Source organism: Amblyomma maculatum, chromosome 10, assembly GCF_055883805.1.
Source record: "Amblyomma maculatum isolate TAMU_Amacu chromosome 10, ASM5588380v1, whole genome shotgun sequence".
Classification (NCBI taxonomy): Eukaryota; Metazoa; Arthropoda; class Arachnida; order Ixodida; family Ixodidae; genus Amblyomma; species Amblyomma maculatum.
Genome location: NC_139353.1, coordinates 177,723,255 through 177,743,043, shown reverse-complemented (window position 1 = coordinate 177,743,043; position 19,789 = coordinate 177,723,255). Strand labels below are relative to the sequence as shown.

Sequence of the window (19,789 nt, the reverse complement as noted above, 5' to 3'; positions counted from 1 at the left end):
TTTTCCTCGTTGTTGTGTGGCGGTGTGTATGAGGCAGGCCAGGCGATCGCGCTGGTGTGACTTGGTCTTAGTTTCGTTTAGGAGGTGCCGAAATAGATTCCATGTGCAACCACGATGTAGTTGCCCGTCAGCTCGGTTGCAGACTTCGTTCCACTGCTGACGGCACAGGACCTTGCAGTGATGTTGAATGGCCCTGTTTAAGTCGGCCACCTTCTTTCTCAATTTGCGATTCAGCCGTTGCCGCTTCCAGCGCGCCTGTATCGAACGTTTGGCCTCGATGAGATGGGCCAGACGACTGTCCATAGCTATGATGTCCTCGTCCGTTTCAATGGTCTTGGTGGCCGAGTGCACTGCATCGCGGAGCTCTGCCGACCAGGTTTCAATGTTTGTGATGTCTTGCGGTGTGGTTGGTCGTCCCTTACGGAAACCGTCCCAATCCGTCCATTTGTGTGTAATGGTGTTGCCCCGGAATTGATTGGGAATCGTAATTTCGAGGATGTAGTGGTCACTGCCCAGGTCAACGCCGGTGTTGCGCCATGTTACTTTGCCAGTGTGGTCGTTCTTGATGAATGTAAGGTCTGGTGTGGTGTCTCGTGCTACGGAATTGCCGATTCGGGTAGGATGATTGGGATCCGTAATCAGGGTGCAGTCGTGGTCCAGGGTATCCTGTAGTAGGTCCCGTCCCTTTGCCGTGTCTTTCACGTAACCCCACGCTCGATGGGAGGCGTTGAAGTCTCCTCCAATCAGCAAAGTGTTGCCTTTAGCTTGGGTGCTGGCTGTGTGTAGCAGGGTCTTGAATTTTTGTGTTTGGTGCTTGGGGTTACTGTATATGTTAGCTATGAACAGGCTGTTTTTCCGTTGTTTGCTTGGAATGATTTCGGTGAAGGTGTATTCCACCCTGCTGCGGCCGTGTCCGAGCTGATGTTCAATGAACGGGAGCCCTTTGCGGACGAATGTGCAGACGCCTCGTCCCTCCGCTGGGCTAACGTGAGCGCGATACCCAGCGAGGGTTGGGTTCGCCGTCACCGTTTCTTGCAGCAGAATGATGTCAGGTTTCTTGGTTACCGTGGCGATGTGTTGTTGCAGCACTGCTCTCTTGTTGTTGTAACTGTGGCAGTTCCACTGCCAGACCGTAAGGCCCGGTAGCGATCCTATTGTGGCTTGGGGCTGGGACATGGTTGTGATGGAGTTGAGGCTTGCGTCTGTTTTTGGAGATATGGGTGGTTTGCGAATTGCGCAGCAAAGATGGGGCTGCATACTATGGGCTTGAGGGTTTGTTCAATGAAGTCGAAGCGCTCCTGTATGGTTCCGTAGGACGTGGTGATTAGCTCCTCCAGCCGCGCCAGGCGTTGGTCCGTGACGGCAGCCGTGTCGGCATAGGTGTTGGTGAGCGCTTCAATTTTGGTTTCGAGCTGAGTTTCCAATTGGGTTAGGTCCTTATGTTGTCGTGATGAGGTGCGCGCTCGTTTCTTGGGGGTTGGGTCAGTGATTTTCTCCCCTTCGGGCTCGTCTTGTGATATGTCCATTGATTGTGTACCACCTTGATGGGATGGCGTGTCGGTGTTCTCGGGGATAACGGAGGGTGTAAGTGTCTCGGGTGACTGAGCTGGGCCAATGGTTGGCTGAAATCGCTGTGCTTGTAGTTCTTTCTTGACGTCGGCTAGCTCTTGGGTAAGCCGGCGCGTGGTTTCCAACAGAGTCGCGTTGGCGACACGGAGTTGTTCGAGTTCCTTGTAGTAGGGGCTGGTAGTCCATTCCTGCCAGCTGCTCTGTGTGCTTCGGCCAGTAGTGGCGCTGTTAGAGCTTGCGTTGCTGCTTTTAACTTCGCCCTTTGCTGCGTCCGCCCAACTGATTCTGTCACGGGAGCGCGAACGCTTAGCGTCGCGTTTGTTCCTGTGAGATGAGTCACGGTCACGCGACGCGCTGCGCGACGCCCTTCGGGATCCGTTACGGGAAGCACTGCGCGAGTGAGAGCGTCCGAGACGAGGAAACGAGCTTGAGTCGAGTGCATGCTTGTGGTGTTCTTCGGCGTTACTGCGTTCGACTGCTTCCTTTTGCTGTTCTTCGGCGTTACGGCGTTCCCATCTCCGTCGCCGCACGACATATGGAATTTTGTATTTGGCTTTGCAGACGCGGTCCCCGGTGGGGTGTTGCTCACCGCAGAGCTTGCATTTGGGGACACATGTGTGGCCCTCTCTTGGATTAGAAGCACCGCATGCAAGGCACACACGTGCGTTTGGTGTAGGACACACGTCGCGCCTATGACCGATTTTGCCGCATACCTTGCAAACTTCTATTTGCTTCTTGTAGAGACTGCATGGGTACAGCGTGGATCCGTATCGCACATACTTAGGAACCTTGATACCATTGAACACTACGATGACTGTCGTCGTATTTCCGATACGCTTCGCACCCGCGGCGAGGGGGTTGTACTTGGTTACGACCTGCTGCATTATTTCAGCTTCGCTGTCTTTGAGTGATATGCCCCTGATCACGCCCTTGACTGTGTCGTGGGCGGCCGTTCCATAAGCACTCACTTGGTACGTGTTGCCTTGCACATTAATAGCTTGAATTCGAGCATACTTTTCCGCCCGCTCTTCGCTCGGAGTGCTGATCACCATTATGTTCTGTTGCGCATTGGGACACGCTGTATCCTCAGCTCGATGTGGCACCTCAATTCCTGCTGCCACCATGATGGCAGTAGTGACGCATGCAGCTCCTGCCTTGTAAATATCGAGCCCTCCGCGGGGACGCACGACGATCTTAATTTCTTCGGCTGGCATGGGGGGCATGCGAGCCGCCCGAATAACTGCGGCCCTAACGCTCTTGATGAATTTAGGGTTTTTCTGGGAGCTCGGTGTATCAGGTTGAGAAGAGCTCAATGTATCAGGTTGAGAAGTAGACTCACTCGGCGTTCCTTGCAGGCGTGGTCGGCTCCTGTGCCCGCCGATGTGCAGCCATCCGGGCGAGCGTTGAAATTCCTCGGGGGTAATTTCTTCTCCTGCTACTTGTACGCTCATCGGGGAAATCTGGATGTTATGCACCGAAGTGGTGGCGGAATCCTCCATGTCGTGGCTGAAGTACGGCCGGCTAGGCCTAGCGAGTCCTGGGTTCGCTTCGGCCTAGCGTCTCCTCTTGGCGCTGAATCAGGAAGTCCGCTAATTCGAAAATGACGCACCTTTGATAAAAGTCAGGTATCGGATGATGGCGGATACCTTCACGAACACGGTGGTATTAAAAGCTTCTCGATCCAAACTAATTAGCACTGCGAAAGCGGGAATTAACGACGGAGCTAATATGAGCACGTCTGTCCTCCATGACGATCGCAGCGCCCTCTCCGAGATGCTTAAAGCTTTAGAACCAGAGGGACAGGGACAAAACATGGGAGAGACACGACTAAGTATGATCAACAGTCGCATAGCCAAGAGACCCACTTGTCCTGGTCGCTGCCTCCCAGAAGTGAGACGGTCACGGGCGGCTTGCGTGAATCCTTCTTCTTGAGCTCCTCAAACACGTGCAGGGCCAGCGTGCACCCTTCCGCCGCAGCTGATAGCAGGGACAGGGCATGAGAATAAGCCACATTGATGAAACAAAGAAAAAGCTTTGCATCCAAATGCTGCAATTCAATTCAATTCATTTAGCATTTATCTCTGTACAAAAATAAAGACAAGGATAAGAACGAAAGCCTGCTTCACAAGCAGCTCAACGACGGTTCTTAACCCATTTTCTGGCAGCAGATAACTGAAGTGTACACTAAAATGTTGCTGAGATTGAAACTGCTACAAACTAAACAGCAACATTAGACATAGTTATTATATAATACAGCTAAATATTAAGATGCAGTACTGACACCTATCAAAAGGAAACTGACAGATACATATTCATTTACAAGCACTGTCCTATAGATGTCAATAACAACATGCACATTTAAAGACATCAACAGGTAAATGCACATCTGCATATACAGGACTAAGAGAATGGCTACTACAGTGGACAAAAATACAAGCAGGAGTCACATTATAATACAATGCACTATAATAAAAACCACATATTGTCAAACAAGCACTTCATTATCACCATCATCAGCCAGACTATACCCACTGCCGGATGAAGGTCTCTCCCATATTCCTCCAATTAACCTGGTCCTGTGCTAGTTGCACCCACTTGACCCCTGCGAACTTCTTAACCTCATCCGCCCACCTAACTTTCTGCCCCCCTCTGCTACGCTTTCCTTCCTTTGGAATCCAGTTTGTTACACTAAGCGACCATCGGTTGTCCTCTCTTCGCACTACGTGTCCTGCCCATTTCTTCTTGATTTGCACTAGAATTTCAGTAACTTGAGTTATTTTCCTGGCCCACTCTGCGCGTTTCCTATCTCTTAACGTTGCAGCAACTATTTTCCTTTCCATAGCCCCCCTGCGTTGTTCTCAGCTTAACTAAAACCATTTCCTTTAATCCCTGCATTAGTCTCCAATATTAATAATGTAAGATTTATAGCTGCAAAGTCAGTAAGGTCAGCTGTGTCAGCCTGCCACTACATAGTGAAGTGACATGAAAACAGCCAGTACAAACTTCAGGATGATACAAATGCATATAACTTCCCGGACAGAGCGCATTGCATACAATTTGTAGAATTTCGATGTTGTGAACACTCTCTCACTGTGGTACTATGAATGATATGAACCGCGGCCGCAGCCTTATACACCCATGCACTGCCCACACATTGTTGACTTCGTAATCGACAGTTGTATGCATTACAACCCGCTTGCGATTGACGACACTGCAATCGCTGATCGTGCTCTACTCACTGTGAGTATAGAGCTGTAGCTCAAGACTGTCACCATAAACAGATCAGTGTCGATGAATTTCCCATGCTTCCACATGCGGATTTCGTTTGCTCTGACCATATGCAATTTCTGAGATACATTTTGCAACGTTGTAGGATTCTTATCATTAAGGTTATAATGTAACTCTTCCAGGCATCAATGAAAATAAGTCAAGAGAACAATGAAGACAACACTCTATTACACTCTTTTTTCTTTTGTTCTTGGTGAAATTCGGTTCTCTGGGTCTTTAATGTTCCATCAGCAGAGAATGCTACTACAGCAAAGAAAGACAAATTTAATGCAAGAAAATCAGATTTAAAGATAAATTAACTTTGTTCACCCCAGTAAATTTAATTTGCGATGTCAGGGCCAAAAAAATAAAAGAAAAGACTCCGCAATCCTTGCATGAAAGTGAATGCAGGTGTAGCTCGGCCTCAGAAAGCTGACAAATAGTCTGCTCTGTTAAAGGTGCCACTGTTCTTTTTTTTTTTATTGCAAAACTGTTATTGTCTAACAAAAAGGGCAGTTTTTCAGGATTCTTGCCTAGACAAAGGTAAAGAGGTCCAGTTGGAGGGCTTCCAAGCTGCTTCAAGAGACTCAAGAGGAGTATAAAAGGTGACATATGCAAGTAACGTCACCAACAGCTATTCCAACAAGCTAATTGAAGTGGCGTTGAGGGTTGTTTTTCACACAGATATCTAAGGCTACGCTACAGCACCATTCATTTGCAGAAAGTGACCCCGGTATTTTCACTCTTCATTTAACCAGTTACATTTCTGTCAGGAAGAAGGAAGAGTCACCGATTACAGGAATTTTAAGATTGAAAGCACAAGTGTAGAGCTGGGCAGAAAGGGCAGGATCAAGAACAGGGGGCCCTTCTTCCTAATAAATTTTACTACAAGACACATTGGTAAGCGTTACATAACAGATAACAGCCAAGTAAGCAAGGTCAAGGAATTCACAGGGGATTGTTTTCAGTTTTTTTTTTTTTTTTTGCAAGTTTCTCTTATTGACACGAATTAGTACAGTACAGAAAAAGCTCACTGATTCAGACACTACAAATGTTTGAATAAGCCAAGCCTTTGAATTAACCGTATAATAGAAAAAAAATTTGTGGGGGTTTAGGCATGGCTTGAACCTAGTGATAGAACGAAAGCTGTGAGTGTTGAAGTGAATTTTTGTGGGAACACCTGGATTTAATCTGCCACAGTCACAATGTTAACGAACCTTGTATCCTACCAGCTCGCTGTTGTTGTTCGTCTCTACCAACTACCCAGTTATCTGTCTTCTTCTTCTCCATTTACTTCTTTCATCTTTGTTCTTCTACTTCTTCTTCTTCATTTTCTTCTCCTCGCCCAGCTCTCGGGCTAACCACGTTACAGTTGTTAGGCAACGGTCAGGTGGCCCGGTGCCACGTCGAAGGCTTAAAAACCTAGCGCAATGTAGCTTTCGCTACACACACACACACAAAAAAAAAAGCAGCCAACCTCCACCCCAACATTCAAGCGCAGCTTGAATTGCTTTCTGCAAATCTGTACGTCTGTGTAGCTTCGAATTCTGCGGACTATATGCCCCTGAGATTATTACTGGAAGTTGCCATTGTGATACCTAATGCTCATCCGAGATAGTGGCCACCCGTGTGAATCAGCCAGACAACCAGGGCACAATTACAGTTTCCTATAGCATGGCCAGTTTGCACAGGCCACCCGTGTGAATCAGCCAGACAACCAGGGCACAATTACAGTTTCCTATAGCATGGCCAGTTTGCACAGAATTTACTATTTTTAATGTATGGAGACCAGTGCATTCTGCCATGGGGCGTGTACAGCTAGCCGCTCGTCTCTAAAGCCATCTTATACACAATGGACATAGTATTACTGGCGGTAATGCCGGATGTATAACATCTGTTGCTATGGATAAGAGTGGAGCTGCTGAACACTCTCGAAGGTTCAGCTACAACCAATGTCAACACCCAGGAAAGTAGAATATTTAACAGCCGCCGAAATCACATACGTCGGTAAGAATACTAGACACAATATTCGAAGGTCAAGGGTTCGGATCCCTCCCACAGCATGTTCTTTTCCTTTCATTTTGTATTTAGTTAATCCCACTTCACCCATAAAATGATTACAGTACTAATTCATGTCAGCAGAACAGAAGAAACTAAAAAAAATTGCCGATGATTACATTACTTCCTAATGCGAAATTTGAGCGCAGCGCATCAGCTGTTCCAGCTTTTCGACAGACTGTGGCAAAGATTTCTAGCAAGACATGTGTGTACAATTACAGACAACTTTTAGGCAGGCGGTTCGCAGAGGAGTTTTGGTTCGGGCGGTGCACATATCGGGATCCAGCACCATCGATTCGGCGCTTTGATTGCCGCCGCACAGGGGTGGCATTGGAGGAGGAGCAAAGAGAGCAATTGAGTTATCGGGAGGTCGCAGGAGGCAGCCCGTGGGCCCACAAGAACGTTGAGCGGCAAAGAGATAGCAGTGACTGACTGATGCCATTGACGCCGCTAGCGAGTCAAGTCAACCGGAGAACATGAGGGGTGGAGGGCGCACGCAGCAGAAAACTGTGGCGGCAGGAACGCGCGTTGCCCCGGCCGCGGAGCTGGTTACGATGGACAATGGCGACGATGACGCGAAACACAGGAACGGGCGCCAAACAGCTCCAATCTAAAACACAGTCCCCTATGTGTTTCTTGGCCTCACAGACTGTTGACTTCTCTCAAATGTGTACTCTAAAGCACCAGCTCATTATCCCTACATTTGTTAAGGGAAGCACTACAAGCAATGAAAAAGCCAACAGCACAACTACAAAAATGGCAAAAAAAGAAGAAAACAAGCACAACACACAGGCACAACAGGGTGAACGAAACCCGGACTTCCCAATAACTGAAAGCCCCTCTCTGGCAGTAGCAGTTCCTCACCTTCAGCATTAGCACAGGGGTCCACGTCAATGGCTGTGGCACCCACACCACGCAGGCTCCTGACACCGGCTGTGAGAAGGAAAGACGCAAATCACGAATGGTTGGTTCCTGTTCTGTGGATGATGTGTGTACAAGCACGAATCAGCCGGACCTTAGTTTGTATCCACAGTCACAGGTGTCAGAGAGTCCATGTGCCTCTGGACTCGAGCCAGAGCACAACATAAAACAGCTAATGTGGAACCTTGCCAAGGAAGACAGTCTCTGCCATGCCCACATGTCCAAACGAAAGAAGATGAACTTTCTGTAGATCTTACTATGATCACATAATCCTAAGGATTTGTGGGTCTAGTCTAAATTGATACAATTTTAGATGATATGAGCCTGATCGGATCGTTTAACTCAGGTTCTACTATAGATCTACACAGTGCAAAGAGAACAAATAAACAAATCTTCTTGAGTTTAATTTTACTTTTATATGATGCAAAAGTGATCAGTAAACATAGAGCACTGCATGCAATTTGTCTGTGCCCAGTAAGTAACTTAAAAATGATTTTCTTTTTGCCAAAAATTTCAGTTCATTTTGAGTAGCTGAATATCGTTGTTACAAGTACTACATGATGTAGACACACAAATACTGCGACATTATACCTCTTTGTTTCCTCACAGTCATTCTGGCTTCTGGAGCATGCTAGAGAGTTAGAGCAAGTTGAAACAACAAAGCAGCAATTACGATAGACTCCCGGTAAGATGGGGCTCATTAAGATGAATTCTCAGAGGTGATGAACAATGCGAGACTGTTGGTCGATTTCTCATAGAATGCCGTGTAAGAAAGAATCCGGTTAAGGTGTGTTTAAGTTAAGATGAACTTTCCGAGTGACCGCAAACCACCCCAACCATTCCGAGCAGCCTTAGTAGTTTCCAATAATATAAACAGGCAAGTGCTGGAGCCTTCACTGAACTGAACTCCGCAATCATATTCAGGTCACAGCCCAGTAAACACGCGCAATATGCAGAGTAAACATAAATGCGTCACTAACCACAACATCTGAACTTCCGCCTCATAGCAGCATGTGGCAGAGCACCTGAAAATGTCTGATAACCGAGGCTACCTTGCCTTTCCCAACCAAAGACAAAATGACCTGAACCAGGCCCTTGCCACAGTCAGACTACTATCAAAAACCAGAGAATGATCCTCACCAGCAACTGCTGAGCGAACGTTCTCGGCTGCTTCATCACAATCCTCCAGCTCACGGACCTCAGCCTGTCGCGGGCCGAGGTGCACCACGGAGGCAAGGGGATACTTCTGCAAGGTGAGTTCAAGGGTATGCAGTCGGGCTCATTATCATCATCAGCCATTCTACACCATCTTGAGAGCAAAGTCAAGGTCAATGTACAACTGGTCGCGCAACTTGGAAGAAAACGCGTGTAGCTGCCTACTGCCAGCGGCATCAACTCGATGATGAAGGCTCCTGCGAACTGTGAGGCAAATTACTAGCGCACAGAAAATAATATCTGCCAGAACTCCAAAGAACTAGAAACTAAACATAATATTCGCGCTCAGGAATGAATGCAGTTTTTGTTTCTTGCGTAAGAAAAAATGTGTCACATTTTTAATAATATTTTAACTTGTTTCTAACGACCTCTCTCGGCCACTTATTATCCGCTGCGTAGTTGCCCAAAGCTCAGATATGGCTCAGACCAAACCTTTTTTGATCCGCGGAATGGTTGCGCCATCGGCCCCGGTTCAACGTTCATCGTTGCGTGCTGCGTACAGAGTGGGTTATCTGTAACAAACAGTCAGTATTTCATTCTGCTGGTTGTGGTAGAGCTTTACAGCAAGGCGAAGACTGTCTGTGCTCGATGAGAAACTGATTGCCGCTGCATGTGCGCATTTCCGGACGATGGGACAATGCTGCGTCACAGCTCGGCGGCTCGGCTCGGCCTCCCAGGCACGTCGTAAAAGTGGTGGCTTGTTTTACGGATACATGTCTGCATGAGCGGCGTTTCGCTGCATGTTTTAATTGAGCGGTGAAGGTGAGATTTTATTGCCCCCAAGACGCGTGTCGCATTGCTCAAAGCCTTCCGTTCCGTTCCCTTTGCTGCATGTTTTGCTTACTGCGTCGTATTACCGCACCAACATTCGCTGAACTTGCTTTAGCTGTTATTACAGTGATGTTCCTATTGTCAATGGGATCTTTCTCATGAACATGTTAAATGCTTAAGTTGTAAATTTGTAACCTCACATTGACTCCTTTCAGTGGCAAATGAAGCGCGAGTAAAATATGGGAATCGTGAACAGGGCGAGATTTATTGGAGCCAAGCTATATCGTAGATATTTTCCCTTCTCAGACGCATTAACTTCTAAATACTAGCAATCCCAATTTGAATTGCTTACCTAAGCTCTTACAGGTTGGCGTTCTAGCGCTAGCGTTAGTTATTCCGTTCGTTTGTTTTTGTCGTTCTTTGACGCTGATATGTACTTTGTTTGTTAGCAACATCTTTTACCGTTTTATAATCTCACCGCGTCTCGTTTGGAGACCAACGCTCAGGTCATTTTGTTATCACGAGGATTTCATGAAGACCGTGACGAATGAGCGGTGGTCACTCTCCTACACTTAAAGATTTCATTGTCGTGAAGCGCCTATGTAAGTAATCGTGAATTAATAAAGCCTGGCTTTCTGTGCAGCACAGCTTTACTCATTTATGCCCTTAGTGAAATGCCTCAAGCCATGTGATTCTATCCATGTACTTGCCGAATTCACTTGAAGGCCCTTGTTCACAAACGCGCCCGAAAAAATAAGCCCCAGAATGCGCTTACATGACGCGCGACGAAAGACTAGGCTAACGACGACGGAGGCCGTACGATGCTATGATAAGGTGGTTAAAGATGCCGTAACATTTCAGTTAACGTAAAACTTGACAGTAGAAATCCATGTCAAGTAAAGTTGGCTGAACAGTTACGGTGTCCATTTTTCTGCCTTATCCGAGCATCGTTCTGCCTCCGTCGTTGTTGGCCTTGTTTTTCGTTCATCAGTAAAAAGACAATCAAATTCCCCGCCAAAAGTATGTCACTGTGACGTCACAAGCAACGTCACATGTTTGTTGTGCCTCACAGTTCGCAGGGGGCGCCGGGAAACTAAAGCCTCGCTCAGAGTCGACACGCAGGCTTCTATGGGAGTTGCGCTACCATGTGTTCTTCTACCATGGCAAAGTCCTCTTCCATATCTATCTCGCAGTTTTGCTCAGTCCTGTTCCAGCTGCGGCTATAATTCCACAAACTATCTAATGTTATCTTGCCAACAAGCCTTCTGCTACTGCCTACCATGCTAATTTCTTCTTCTCAGTTTCAACTAGAATTCCACTTTTTTCTCTCAAGGTGACATTTTTGCCAAGTTGAAGGTTCTCTTTTAACATGGAAAAATTAAAAAATGTACTGGCTGACTTCGAGTGGTGTAAATAGTGAATATGCATGATTCCACATTCTTTCAATTCAACATCAGGGCAGCTGAATGGCTTCCATTATTCCAGAAAAAGGGAGGGGAATTCGGTAAGTTTTTGGACATTTCCCAAGCCAATGTTCCAAATATAAAAGTTGCAAAAATGCACCGAGGTCACCTTTACACTAATAAATGAGTCTTCAAGCATCAAACTTGCATGTCCCAGAGAAATGTGAGAATGCATTAATTTGCATTTTAGCTATATTTAAGGATGCCTACTGCAGAGGTTCTCGATCCTTTTTGATGCAAGACCACTAAATGGCTTTCAAAAGGTGCATTAAAACCCTATGTGGACACACAGGGTGTCAAGACAAGAAAGGTTAATTCGATAACAGTGACTGGCAATACTAGGGTTCAAAAGTCTGCCGTAAGAAAAAACATTCCCTACAATCTGTTTAAAAGTAAAGAAGGCCATTGAGAGGCGAAGAATGAGGTCTGCACGGACTTGAGAGCTTAGGGAATTCATTAAGTACTTTGGCACAAAAAAAAATTTCTACTGCTTAGCAACCTGACTTGAAATGTGCTTGAAAGAAGCTGTGATAAATAAATTAAAAACGATATTTCCTCACCTCGTTCAGACCGTAGAAAATCCTCGTTTCACCTTTCTTGAAGGAGCCCTTGGTCCTGAAAGGAGAACAGTAAAAGTTAAGGCTGCAAAGACAGCTTTCATAAACCAAACCATGAAAGATTTCAAGCTCACCCCACATGCAGCATGAACACAGCAAAATGAAAATCAAAACATTATTTCAAATTATCTTTGCACAAAAACTGAAATATTGTCTTACGTTATCTTGCGAAAAGAGCAGGTACACAGATGAGTAAAACACACTGTTCCGAAGATGTGCCGTCAACATGCCCAACCTTCCACTCTGATTAAATGTTAGGCGAGCCTGCTACGTTACCTGGGATTCAAAGATCGAACCGACAACGTGAGAACACTACCGAGAAAACATATGATGACTGTTTTTGCGAAATTTTATCCTACGAAGCATGACTTAGGTGAGTGTGACATATCTTCGAGATTTCCTGGCATTAGCTTAACGGTGACCCAACATGAGATGCAGCACATCAGAACTTACAAGTAAAATCTTAACAGGGCATGGATTCACACTAAGCAGCAGCTGCCCTGACATGTGAGACAAATGAGCGCACTCAGCTTGCATTTCCCCCGGTGCATGTTTCCGTTCAGTACTACTTCAATGACCTGCCACATTCGACCTGACACAAGTGTCTCAAGTGATACTCATACGACGAAGCCCACTGGGGAGGGAGTTGGATTGTATCACCAGCCAACAAAAACAATTGTCCGCTCCTCTATTTGCACGGGTTGCAACCCCCAGCCACATGACCAGTAACTGTAAGACAGAAGACTGATACACACCAACAGGAAAGGCACTCTGACGAAGAAAAGAAAAATCGCGCACTCGTGGGTGCGCCAACTAGTTCAAAAGCACGAAACTTGGTGGCAATTTCCTGTGCACGGTATGGGACAGTGGACACTGCTACCAGAGCAAAGGGAGGGAAAGCCAGAATTGCTACTTGAGCAGTTACGGATGACCAGATGGGGTGGTTGCATATTCAAAAAGCTGCACGTTGGATGGGTGCTACTCAGGTGACGGGCAGGTCAATTTTCTAGAGAGAGGAAGGTGCCCTCCTCCCTCTGCAACTGCCAATATACGATAGCAGCCTTTCTCAACGGTATGCGGTGAGGTGCAAGGAACATAAAGTAGTCCCCATGGCACCCGTGTAAACACTCTGCCTACAGGAAATGTGTCATCAAAACATGGCCCTCAATCCAGACCAAACCTGTCCCCTACACAATTTAGTCCCCTTGCTCACGAGAGAGCATGGGCACGTGCTCGACCCAGAGATAGCTGACTGTTCAGGAACCCAGACGATGTGGAGCAGTGACAAGTGGACAACTTGTCGCTCATGGTGTGAATGTGAATGAGCCTGCATCGTTTCAAACACCTACACGCTTCTTGCGAGTCTGTGAGAAACATTACTCACTGCTTTGTAACATCTATCCATATGCAGTAGTGTGCTACATGGTTCATAGCTCTCGCAACAGTGAGCGCCTCAAAATCAAGGGTGGTGCTACTATGAAGTTTGTGGGATTCGGGCTTGCTGCGGCTGCCCTTTGCGCGGCCGCCGCCCGCTTCCCAGTTGTTCTCCTCGTTCCCTTTCTCCCGCCTGAGGCGGCGGAGAGAGGCTCGGACGACTTGTCACTGTCGTTCGGGACACAGCTCGCCCTGGTGCCCCAGTGGCTGTTCCCATTGGCGCCTTTTGGCGGGAACATGGCACCGCTTCGACGGGGGCCCAAAGAGAGACCCCTCCGAGACATCGCAAGGTGTGTACGCAACTGTTCTTGTCTGCCGGCCTTTGTCTGCGCAGACCAGTGTGTACTCGAGTTCGTCTGCTTCGGGTCGTACCTGAGAGCGCAACTCGAGCCTGTCGATCGTGATCCAACGATCCGCGACAGGCGTACCTTGCGGTGGTTGCCCACTCTTTCTCAAAGGAACCCCCTGGTCACTGCGAGAGAGAGATCACAGCACGCCTTTGCGTGCTTGCGGCGCGCACTCCGTGTCACTTCGTGCGCGCAGGGGAGCCTTGCTCCTCGCGCGCTCCCGGAACACGGTGACTGAGTATGTGTGTGTATGTGCGTTTGTATATATGTGTATGTGTGTGCGTGTGTGTGTGCCGCTGGAGGATGGCGTTTCAATAAACGTCTCCTTTGTGAACTTGGAAGCTTGTGTCCTTGCAGCGAAGTGCTCTCCTCCCGGTGGAGGCTGAGTGCGCGCTGCGGTGTTTCAGTGTGCGCGTGGTGACGGCTGATCGGGGCTTCGAACCCGCGGTGGTTAGTGGCCTATGACCACGTGGAACCCCACAACTGGCGCCCAACGTGAATTGTCCCTGGCTCCATGAGTCACTGGACAGCACATCGGCCGAGCCGGTCGCCTTGACGATCAAGCTCATGCGTCATGCCTGCCGCCCCCTGCGCAGCACTCGGCAAAGGCACTGAAACACGCTACATGGTTCTTCGGACCCCCCTGCGGTGCGAACGTTGACCACATGCCTCCGCTGTTTCAGCTTTACGCCGTTGCGGAAGCAACGTGCGCGACGCCGCCGCTGACGGCATCTCCGCACAACAGCACCCGTACCCCGCTAGCAGTCATTTCTGTTCGGGGAACGGCGAGGCGTCAGCCGGGCTCCCTCAGGAAACCGCGCGGACAGGGCGCTCGGTTGGCTGATGCGGCTTCGTGAACTTGCGAGCCGGCTGGTGCGCCGTTCTCTCCTGGTACAGCATTTTGACTTTTCGGTGCAGTATCTACAGGGGAGAATGAACGTGGTAGCTGACGCGCTATCCCGTGCCCACTCACCTGCGGCGGCGTCTTTACGCTGGCAGGCGAAGAGGGCAAAACAGCGGACGAGCCGCAGATCGGCACGGAGGGGACGCCCGCAGACGGGTTCCCCATTCCGCTATCCGGATAAGCAACGCTTTGCAAAGCAGGCGAGGGTGAAAGCTCTTTGTGAGCACATCTGAGACGCCGATGCCAGCAGAAGTTTTGCTGCGAACCTGCGGGGGGGACGAAACCAGGCTCTCCTTTGGGATGACTGGGACGGTTTTCAGCCATGAAGAGCTACGACGGTCCAGCAAAATGACCCGTTTTGTCGTGATGTCAGCGACGGTCTCTGGGAGACGCAGCGCCGTTACGCTGCTTGTATTGCAGCGGGCGCAGCGCCATTACGCTACTTGTATTGAGCGGGCGCAGGGGGCCAGCGTGTGTCGCGGCGTGCCTCGGGGATTCATGTTTGCTGGGCTATGACGGGCTCGCGCTGAAATACATAGTCACGGATGATGAGTCCATGAACCATTTAAAGTGGCTATTCCCCAATGTCTGAGCGGCGCTCTGTTGCGTTTCTCTCATGACAAACCATTGGCTGGTCATCTGAGTGGCTCCAACGTTTTAAGAAACTGAGTCAATGGGTGACTGCAGCCCAGCATGAAGCGCGACATTTTCCGCTGTTGCCATTCCTGCCATGTCTGTCAAATGGGGAAGCCGAGGGGTGGGAAGCCATCGGGCATGACGAAACTAACTGACAGCGTGCGTCCGTGGCAGATGGCCACCTGCGATTTCATGGGGCATTTCCCCAGTAACAAGTAGGGGCTCATTGCTGGAGAATCCCCCTATGGGGAAAACCAGCCGTGCCTACATCGCAGACCTGAAGGCCCATGCGTAACAGTCTGACGAGCTTGCGCTGGTGCCCATTGTCACCACAGGCAAGCGCCAAGGCACACCCGATGCGGTGGAACGCAGCCGTGCCCCGCACCGGTACAAGGTGAGGCGAAGTTCACCTGTGTGATTGATGCCGGACAACAGGCCTTTTCCGCAACCGAAGGCATACCGCCTCATCAAGCGAGCTTCCTCGTCGAACCCTACCCGGAAGCAAGGTTGGTCTCTCCCTTTTCTAGCTCGCTCAGTTTCAGCCTTTGTATTTTATTTTGTTTTTGAGTCTCTTTTCCCATTTTTCGCTTTCTTCTGTTTCCGTCCTTGCTTCTTATCTTGTAAATATTGTAAAGTGAGTGCCTTCTTTTGTACAGCGCGTCTTCACTCATCTTTCTTCTTGAAATTGCGAGGGTTGCTCATTAGGCAGCCCCACGCGTGGCCTCTCTGGTGTGTGTAGAAAGGAAGTTGGGGCCATTTGGCGACGGGGAGCATGGACGATGCCTCTTTCACCCAAGGACGCCGCAGTTGCGAAGGTGCTCGGGACAGGTTCGCCGCGGAAGGTTGGCATCACCCTTTGTTTGGTGTGTGAGTGGCTGTGCGTGTGCATGCCTGGACGTGGAGGCAATGACGTCGTGCCATGTGTGTTTGCCGGCGTGTGCGGAGCGCGGTGGAAAGGAAGCCCCGCGCGGTCTTCCCATGTGCGCCTTGGATCGCCACGAAGTCACAGACTTTCCACGCCTGGGGCCCCTTCGGCGGGTTCGCTGTTCCTGCACTTAACCTGCACCACCACTGACGGGGATCGTTTGCAGCCAACGATGAACGTTGGCCACCCAGAAGTCAACGAGCGGTGGGTCACCGCAGGCTCCCTGAGGTGCACCGACGAACTTTGGAACTTCTGTACATAGTTGTTTGTACATAGTTGTTCTGTACATAGTTGTGTTTACTTCGCCTGAGGAACTCAGTGGAATTTTGTACAGAATACTTCATGTCATCCTGTTCGTTTTTTTTTGTGTGTGTGCGTTTTTTCTTGTAGTGCGTGTTTTCTTGAGGTGTCCGTCTTTTCGAGATCTTTTTTGGGCTGGAGCTGAAGCGTAGTTTACTTGTTGATTGAGGATAGCATTCTTTTCTTCATGCTGGGGACCTGCAGCTTGCTTTCGCTGATGGGTAGGAGGGCAATTAAGGAGAGGAGGATGTGGGATTCGGGCTTGCTGCGGCTGCCCTTTGCGCGGCCGCCGCCCGCTTCCCAGTTGTTCTCCTCGTTCCCTTTCTCCCGCCTGAAGCGGCAGAGAGAGACTCAGAAGACTTGTCACTGTCGTTCGGGCCACAGCTCCATCCTGGTGTCCCAGTGGCTGTTCCCATTGGCGCCTTTTGGCGGGAACATGGCACCGCTTCGTCAGCTGCGCTCGCGCGACCCTCCGAGCGGGGCCCAAAGAGAGACCCCTCCGAGACATCGCAAGGTGCGTACGCAACTGTTCTTGTCTGCCGGCCTTTGTCCGCGCAGACCAGTGTGTACTAGAGTTCGTCTGCTCCAGGTCGTACCTGAGAGCGCAACTCGAGCCTGTCGATCGTGATCCAACGATCCGCGACAGGCGTACCTTGCGGTGGTTTCCTACTCTTTCTCAAAGGAACCCTCTGGTCACTGCGAGAGAGAGATTACAGCACGCCTTTGCGTGCTTGCAGCGCGCACTCCGTGTCACTTCGTGCGCACAGGGAAGCCTTGCTCCTCGCGCGCTCCTGGAACACGGTGACTGAGTATGTGTGTGTATGTGCGTTTGTATATATGTGTATGTGTGTGCATGTGTGTGTGTGTGCATGTGTGCCGCTGGAGGATGGCGTTTCAATAAACGTCTCCTTTGTGAACTTGGAGGCTTGTGTCCTTGCAGCGAAGTGCTCTCCTCCCGGTGGAGGTTGAGTGCGCGCTGCGGTGTTTCAGTGTGCGCGTGGTGACGGCTGATCGGGGCTTCGGCTCGCGCGACGCTCGAACCCGCGGTGGTTGGTGGCCTATGACCACGTAGAAACCACAAGTTGAGTCCAGAAATTCTTCACTACCGCCGTAGTTCAGCCCCATATACTGGCAGGCTAGCAGCGGGTATGTGTCTGTAGCATGAACTCAGGCCACTCGCTTCAGCTGTAACGTTTCCGAATCCAGAGAGCACGGAATCATATTCTCGCTTGATGTCTGCCCACTGCCCAGGTACGTATTGTTACGATATAGGTAATGTGCAATTTCCTCTAGTTGGGTTCAATTAGCTTAACTACCCCATCATACTCTTGCCCTCTTCTCAACAGGCTATGAAATGACTGTGAAAATACTATGAAATGACGCAGAGACCAAGAGAAAGGAAGGATCTGTTTCCATTGCTGTTTCCCTGGGAACGTTTATGTTAATATTTATGCCACAAACTAAAGAAGTGTGCATCACATTTCTGGAATCACGCATGTAGTGTACACGAGCTCATGCACACCCATTTGAATGACAGATTGGTGCAAAGCACCCACAAGGTATCGCACCGTCAGGTAAAATAAAAACTAATGACGGCTTCTAGTGCTTCATATGAAGTTCATTACACAACGAGAAAACACCTTGTCTCAGCTCAGTATTAATCCCAAGCTTGGCTTGACTACCTCAAAGAAAATGCCTTGGTTGGTATGCCATTTGTTTAAGAAGACCGGTGGGCCTGAATCAAGATTTTTACGGTAAGGAAAGTAAGCTTCCAAGCTGGTGCTTTCCGAAGTGCATGACGCTGCCACTCACAGTTCGAGGAGTTCGACGACCTTGGCACTGGCCGCAAACTGCTTGGCACTGGGCGTCAGCACGAAGTCTCCCGCATCCTTGTCCTTCTCCTTGTCCTGGTACACGCCCAGAAGCACGGCTTGTCTCTGCCATGGACACAACAGGAGATGCACCGTTAAACGCGGTGGACAGAAGAACATCCACTTTGTACTAGGGAGCACAACCATTAATGAAGGTTGAAATGCCTATATGCCAAAGAGAACCTACCAGGGGATTAGGCAAATGGGAGCCATTAATGCTATCACTTTATGCCCTTAAATGGAAAGTTTAAGTGCCCTCCCTATTCGTTTCATTGGAGAGTTTAAGATGGCCAGAACTCACTGTGCAGAGACTGCTAAATGTATATAATAGAGGCCCTAGTGCAGTGGGCATGAAAAGGCTGACAATATAGTTTTCATCAACTAGGTAAGCCACAAGAGGAGCCTGGCCATTAAAGCAAGCTTAGTAGCATTATGGTCACAAATGTACTGATGAAAAAGGCACTGGTAATGGTTACTGTTCTCTCAATACCCAAAATCACAGCCACCAAAGAGGCAGGTAACGCAACACATACTAGAAAACCATGGCTCTCAGAGAGAGTATAAGAGTAGGGATATTCGAGGTAAACATACACCCTTTGAATTTAACGGCAACCCAATTCAAACCATGAGCCAGGTGGATGTTCACCAACAGCATGTCATAACTGTGCCACTTTGGCACGGGCTGCATGAAAAAGCATTGCCTTAGAGCATTCCTAAACTGGCCACCAACTATTTGTTCAAGATCATGAATAGAGTCCAATTCTGCACGCCACAAATAAGCCGCTACTCACAGATGCATCACCTCATAACAAGAATGTTATGTCCTGAATTTCGCAGTACTGATCCCAGCATCAATGATAGTATTTCTTTAGAATCTCTCGAATAATATTAATAACAGCCTGGTTTGGCTTCTTCAACGCAGATAAGCATTTCAATGTAAACATATGCAAATTTTTATTTGATTTATTTATTCAATACTGCAGGCCTTTACGGCCCAAGCAATTATTGTTAAACCTCATGCAATTCTGCTACACAGGTAGTTGGGGTTCCAACAAAGCAAAGTTGACGTAGTTCGACAGTGCTAAAGTTGCTCTGCTACCGACAGACCGATCGAGTGCCGTAAAAATGTGACAGTCATAACAGGCAGGATGGAAAAGATGAACAGAAACATATGAACAAAGAGAGAGGATAGAACGCTGGCTGCTTAAATTTGCTTGTAATTCGCACACTAGTGTTTTAGCAATTGGCGCCAAGTTTTTCCTTTTCTTTTTTGCAAAAATAAATTAAGGATGAATATTTAACACAACTATAAGCTTAAACAAATTATTTTAATACACCTGGCCCTCCCCATGATGATTCCAGACTACCGTCTGCTACAGCTTTCTTCCCCTTCCGTATGCTTATCTTTTGGTTTTTACCCAAGTCCCAGGCACACTCCCTTACATGAGACTTATCGGCAAGTTTAGGGCATAAATAGTTGACTATGGGTCA

At 48.6% G+C, this 19,789-nt stretch overlaps 1 protein-coding gene across 2 annotated transcripts in view; it reads right to left on the bottom strand.

The window, feature by feature from the left end:
• Positions 1–19,789, bottom strand: part of LOC146178008 (cytosol aminopeptidase-like) — a 70,509-nt gene that overhangs the window by 44,771 nt on the left and 5,949 nt on the right. For both annotated transcript variants that reach the window (XM_084580702.1, XM_084580703.1), the window contains exons 2-6: positions 18,240–18,364; positions 11,825–11,879; positions 8,956–9,061; positions 7,759–7,827; positions 3,435–3,546 (exon numbers count right to left, since the gene is read on the bottom strand). In XM_084580702.1, coding sequence (XP_084436828.1) covers positions 3,435–3,546; positions 7,759–7,827; positions 8,956–9,061; positions 11,825–11,879; positions 18,240–18,364 — 467 coding nt within the window. The remainder of the gene's footprint in view (positions 1–3,434; positions 3,547–7,758; positions 7,828–8,955; positions 9,062–11,824; positions 11,880–18,239; positions 18,365–19,789) is intronic.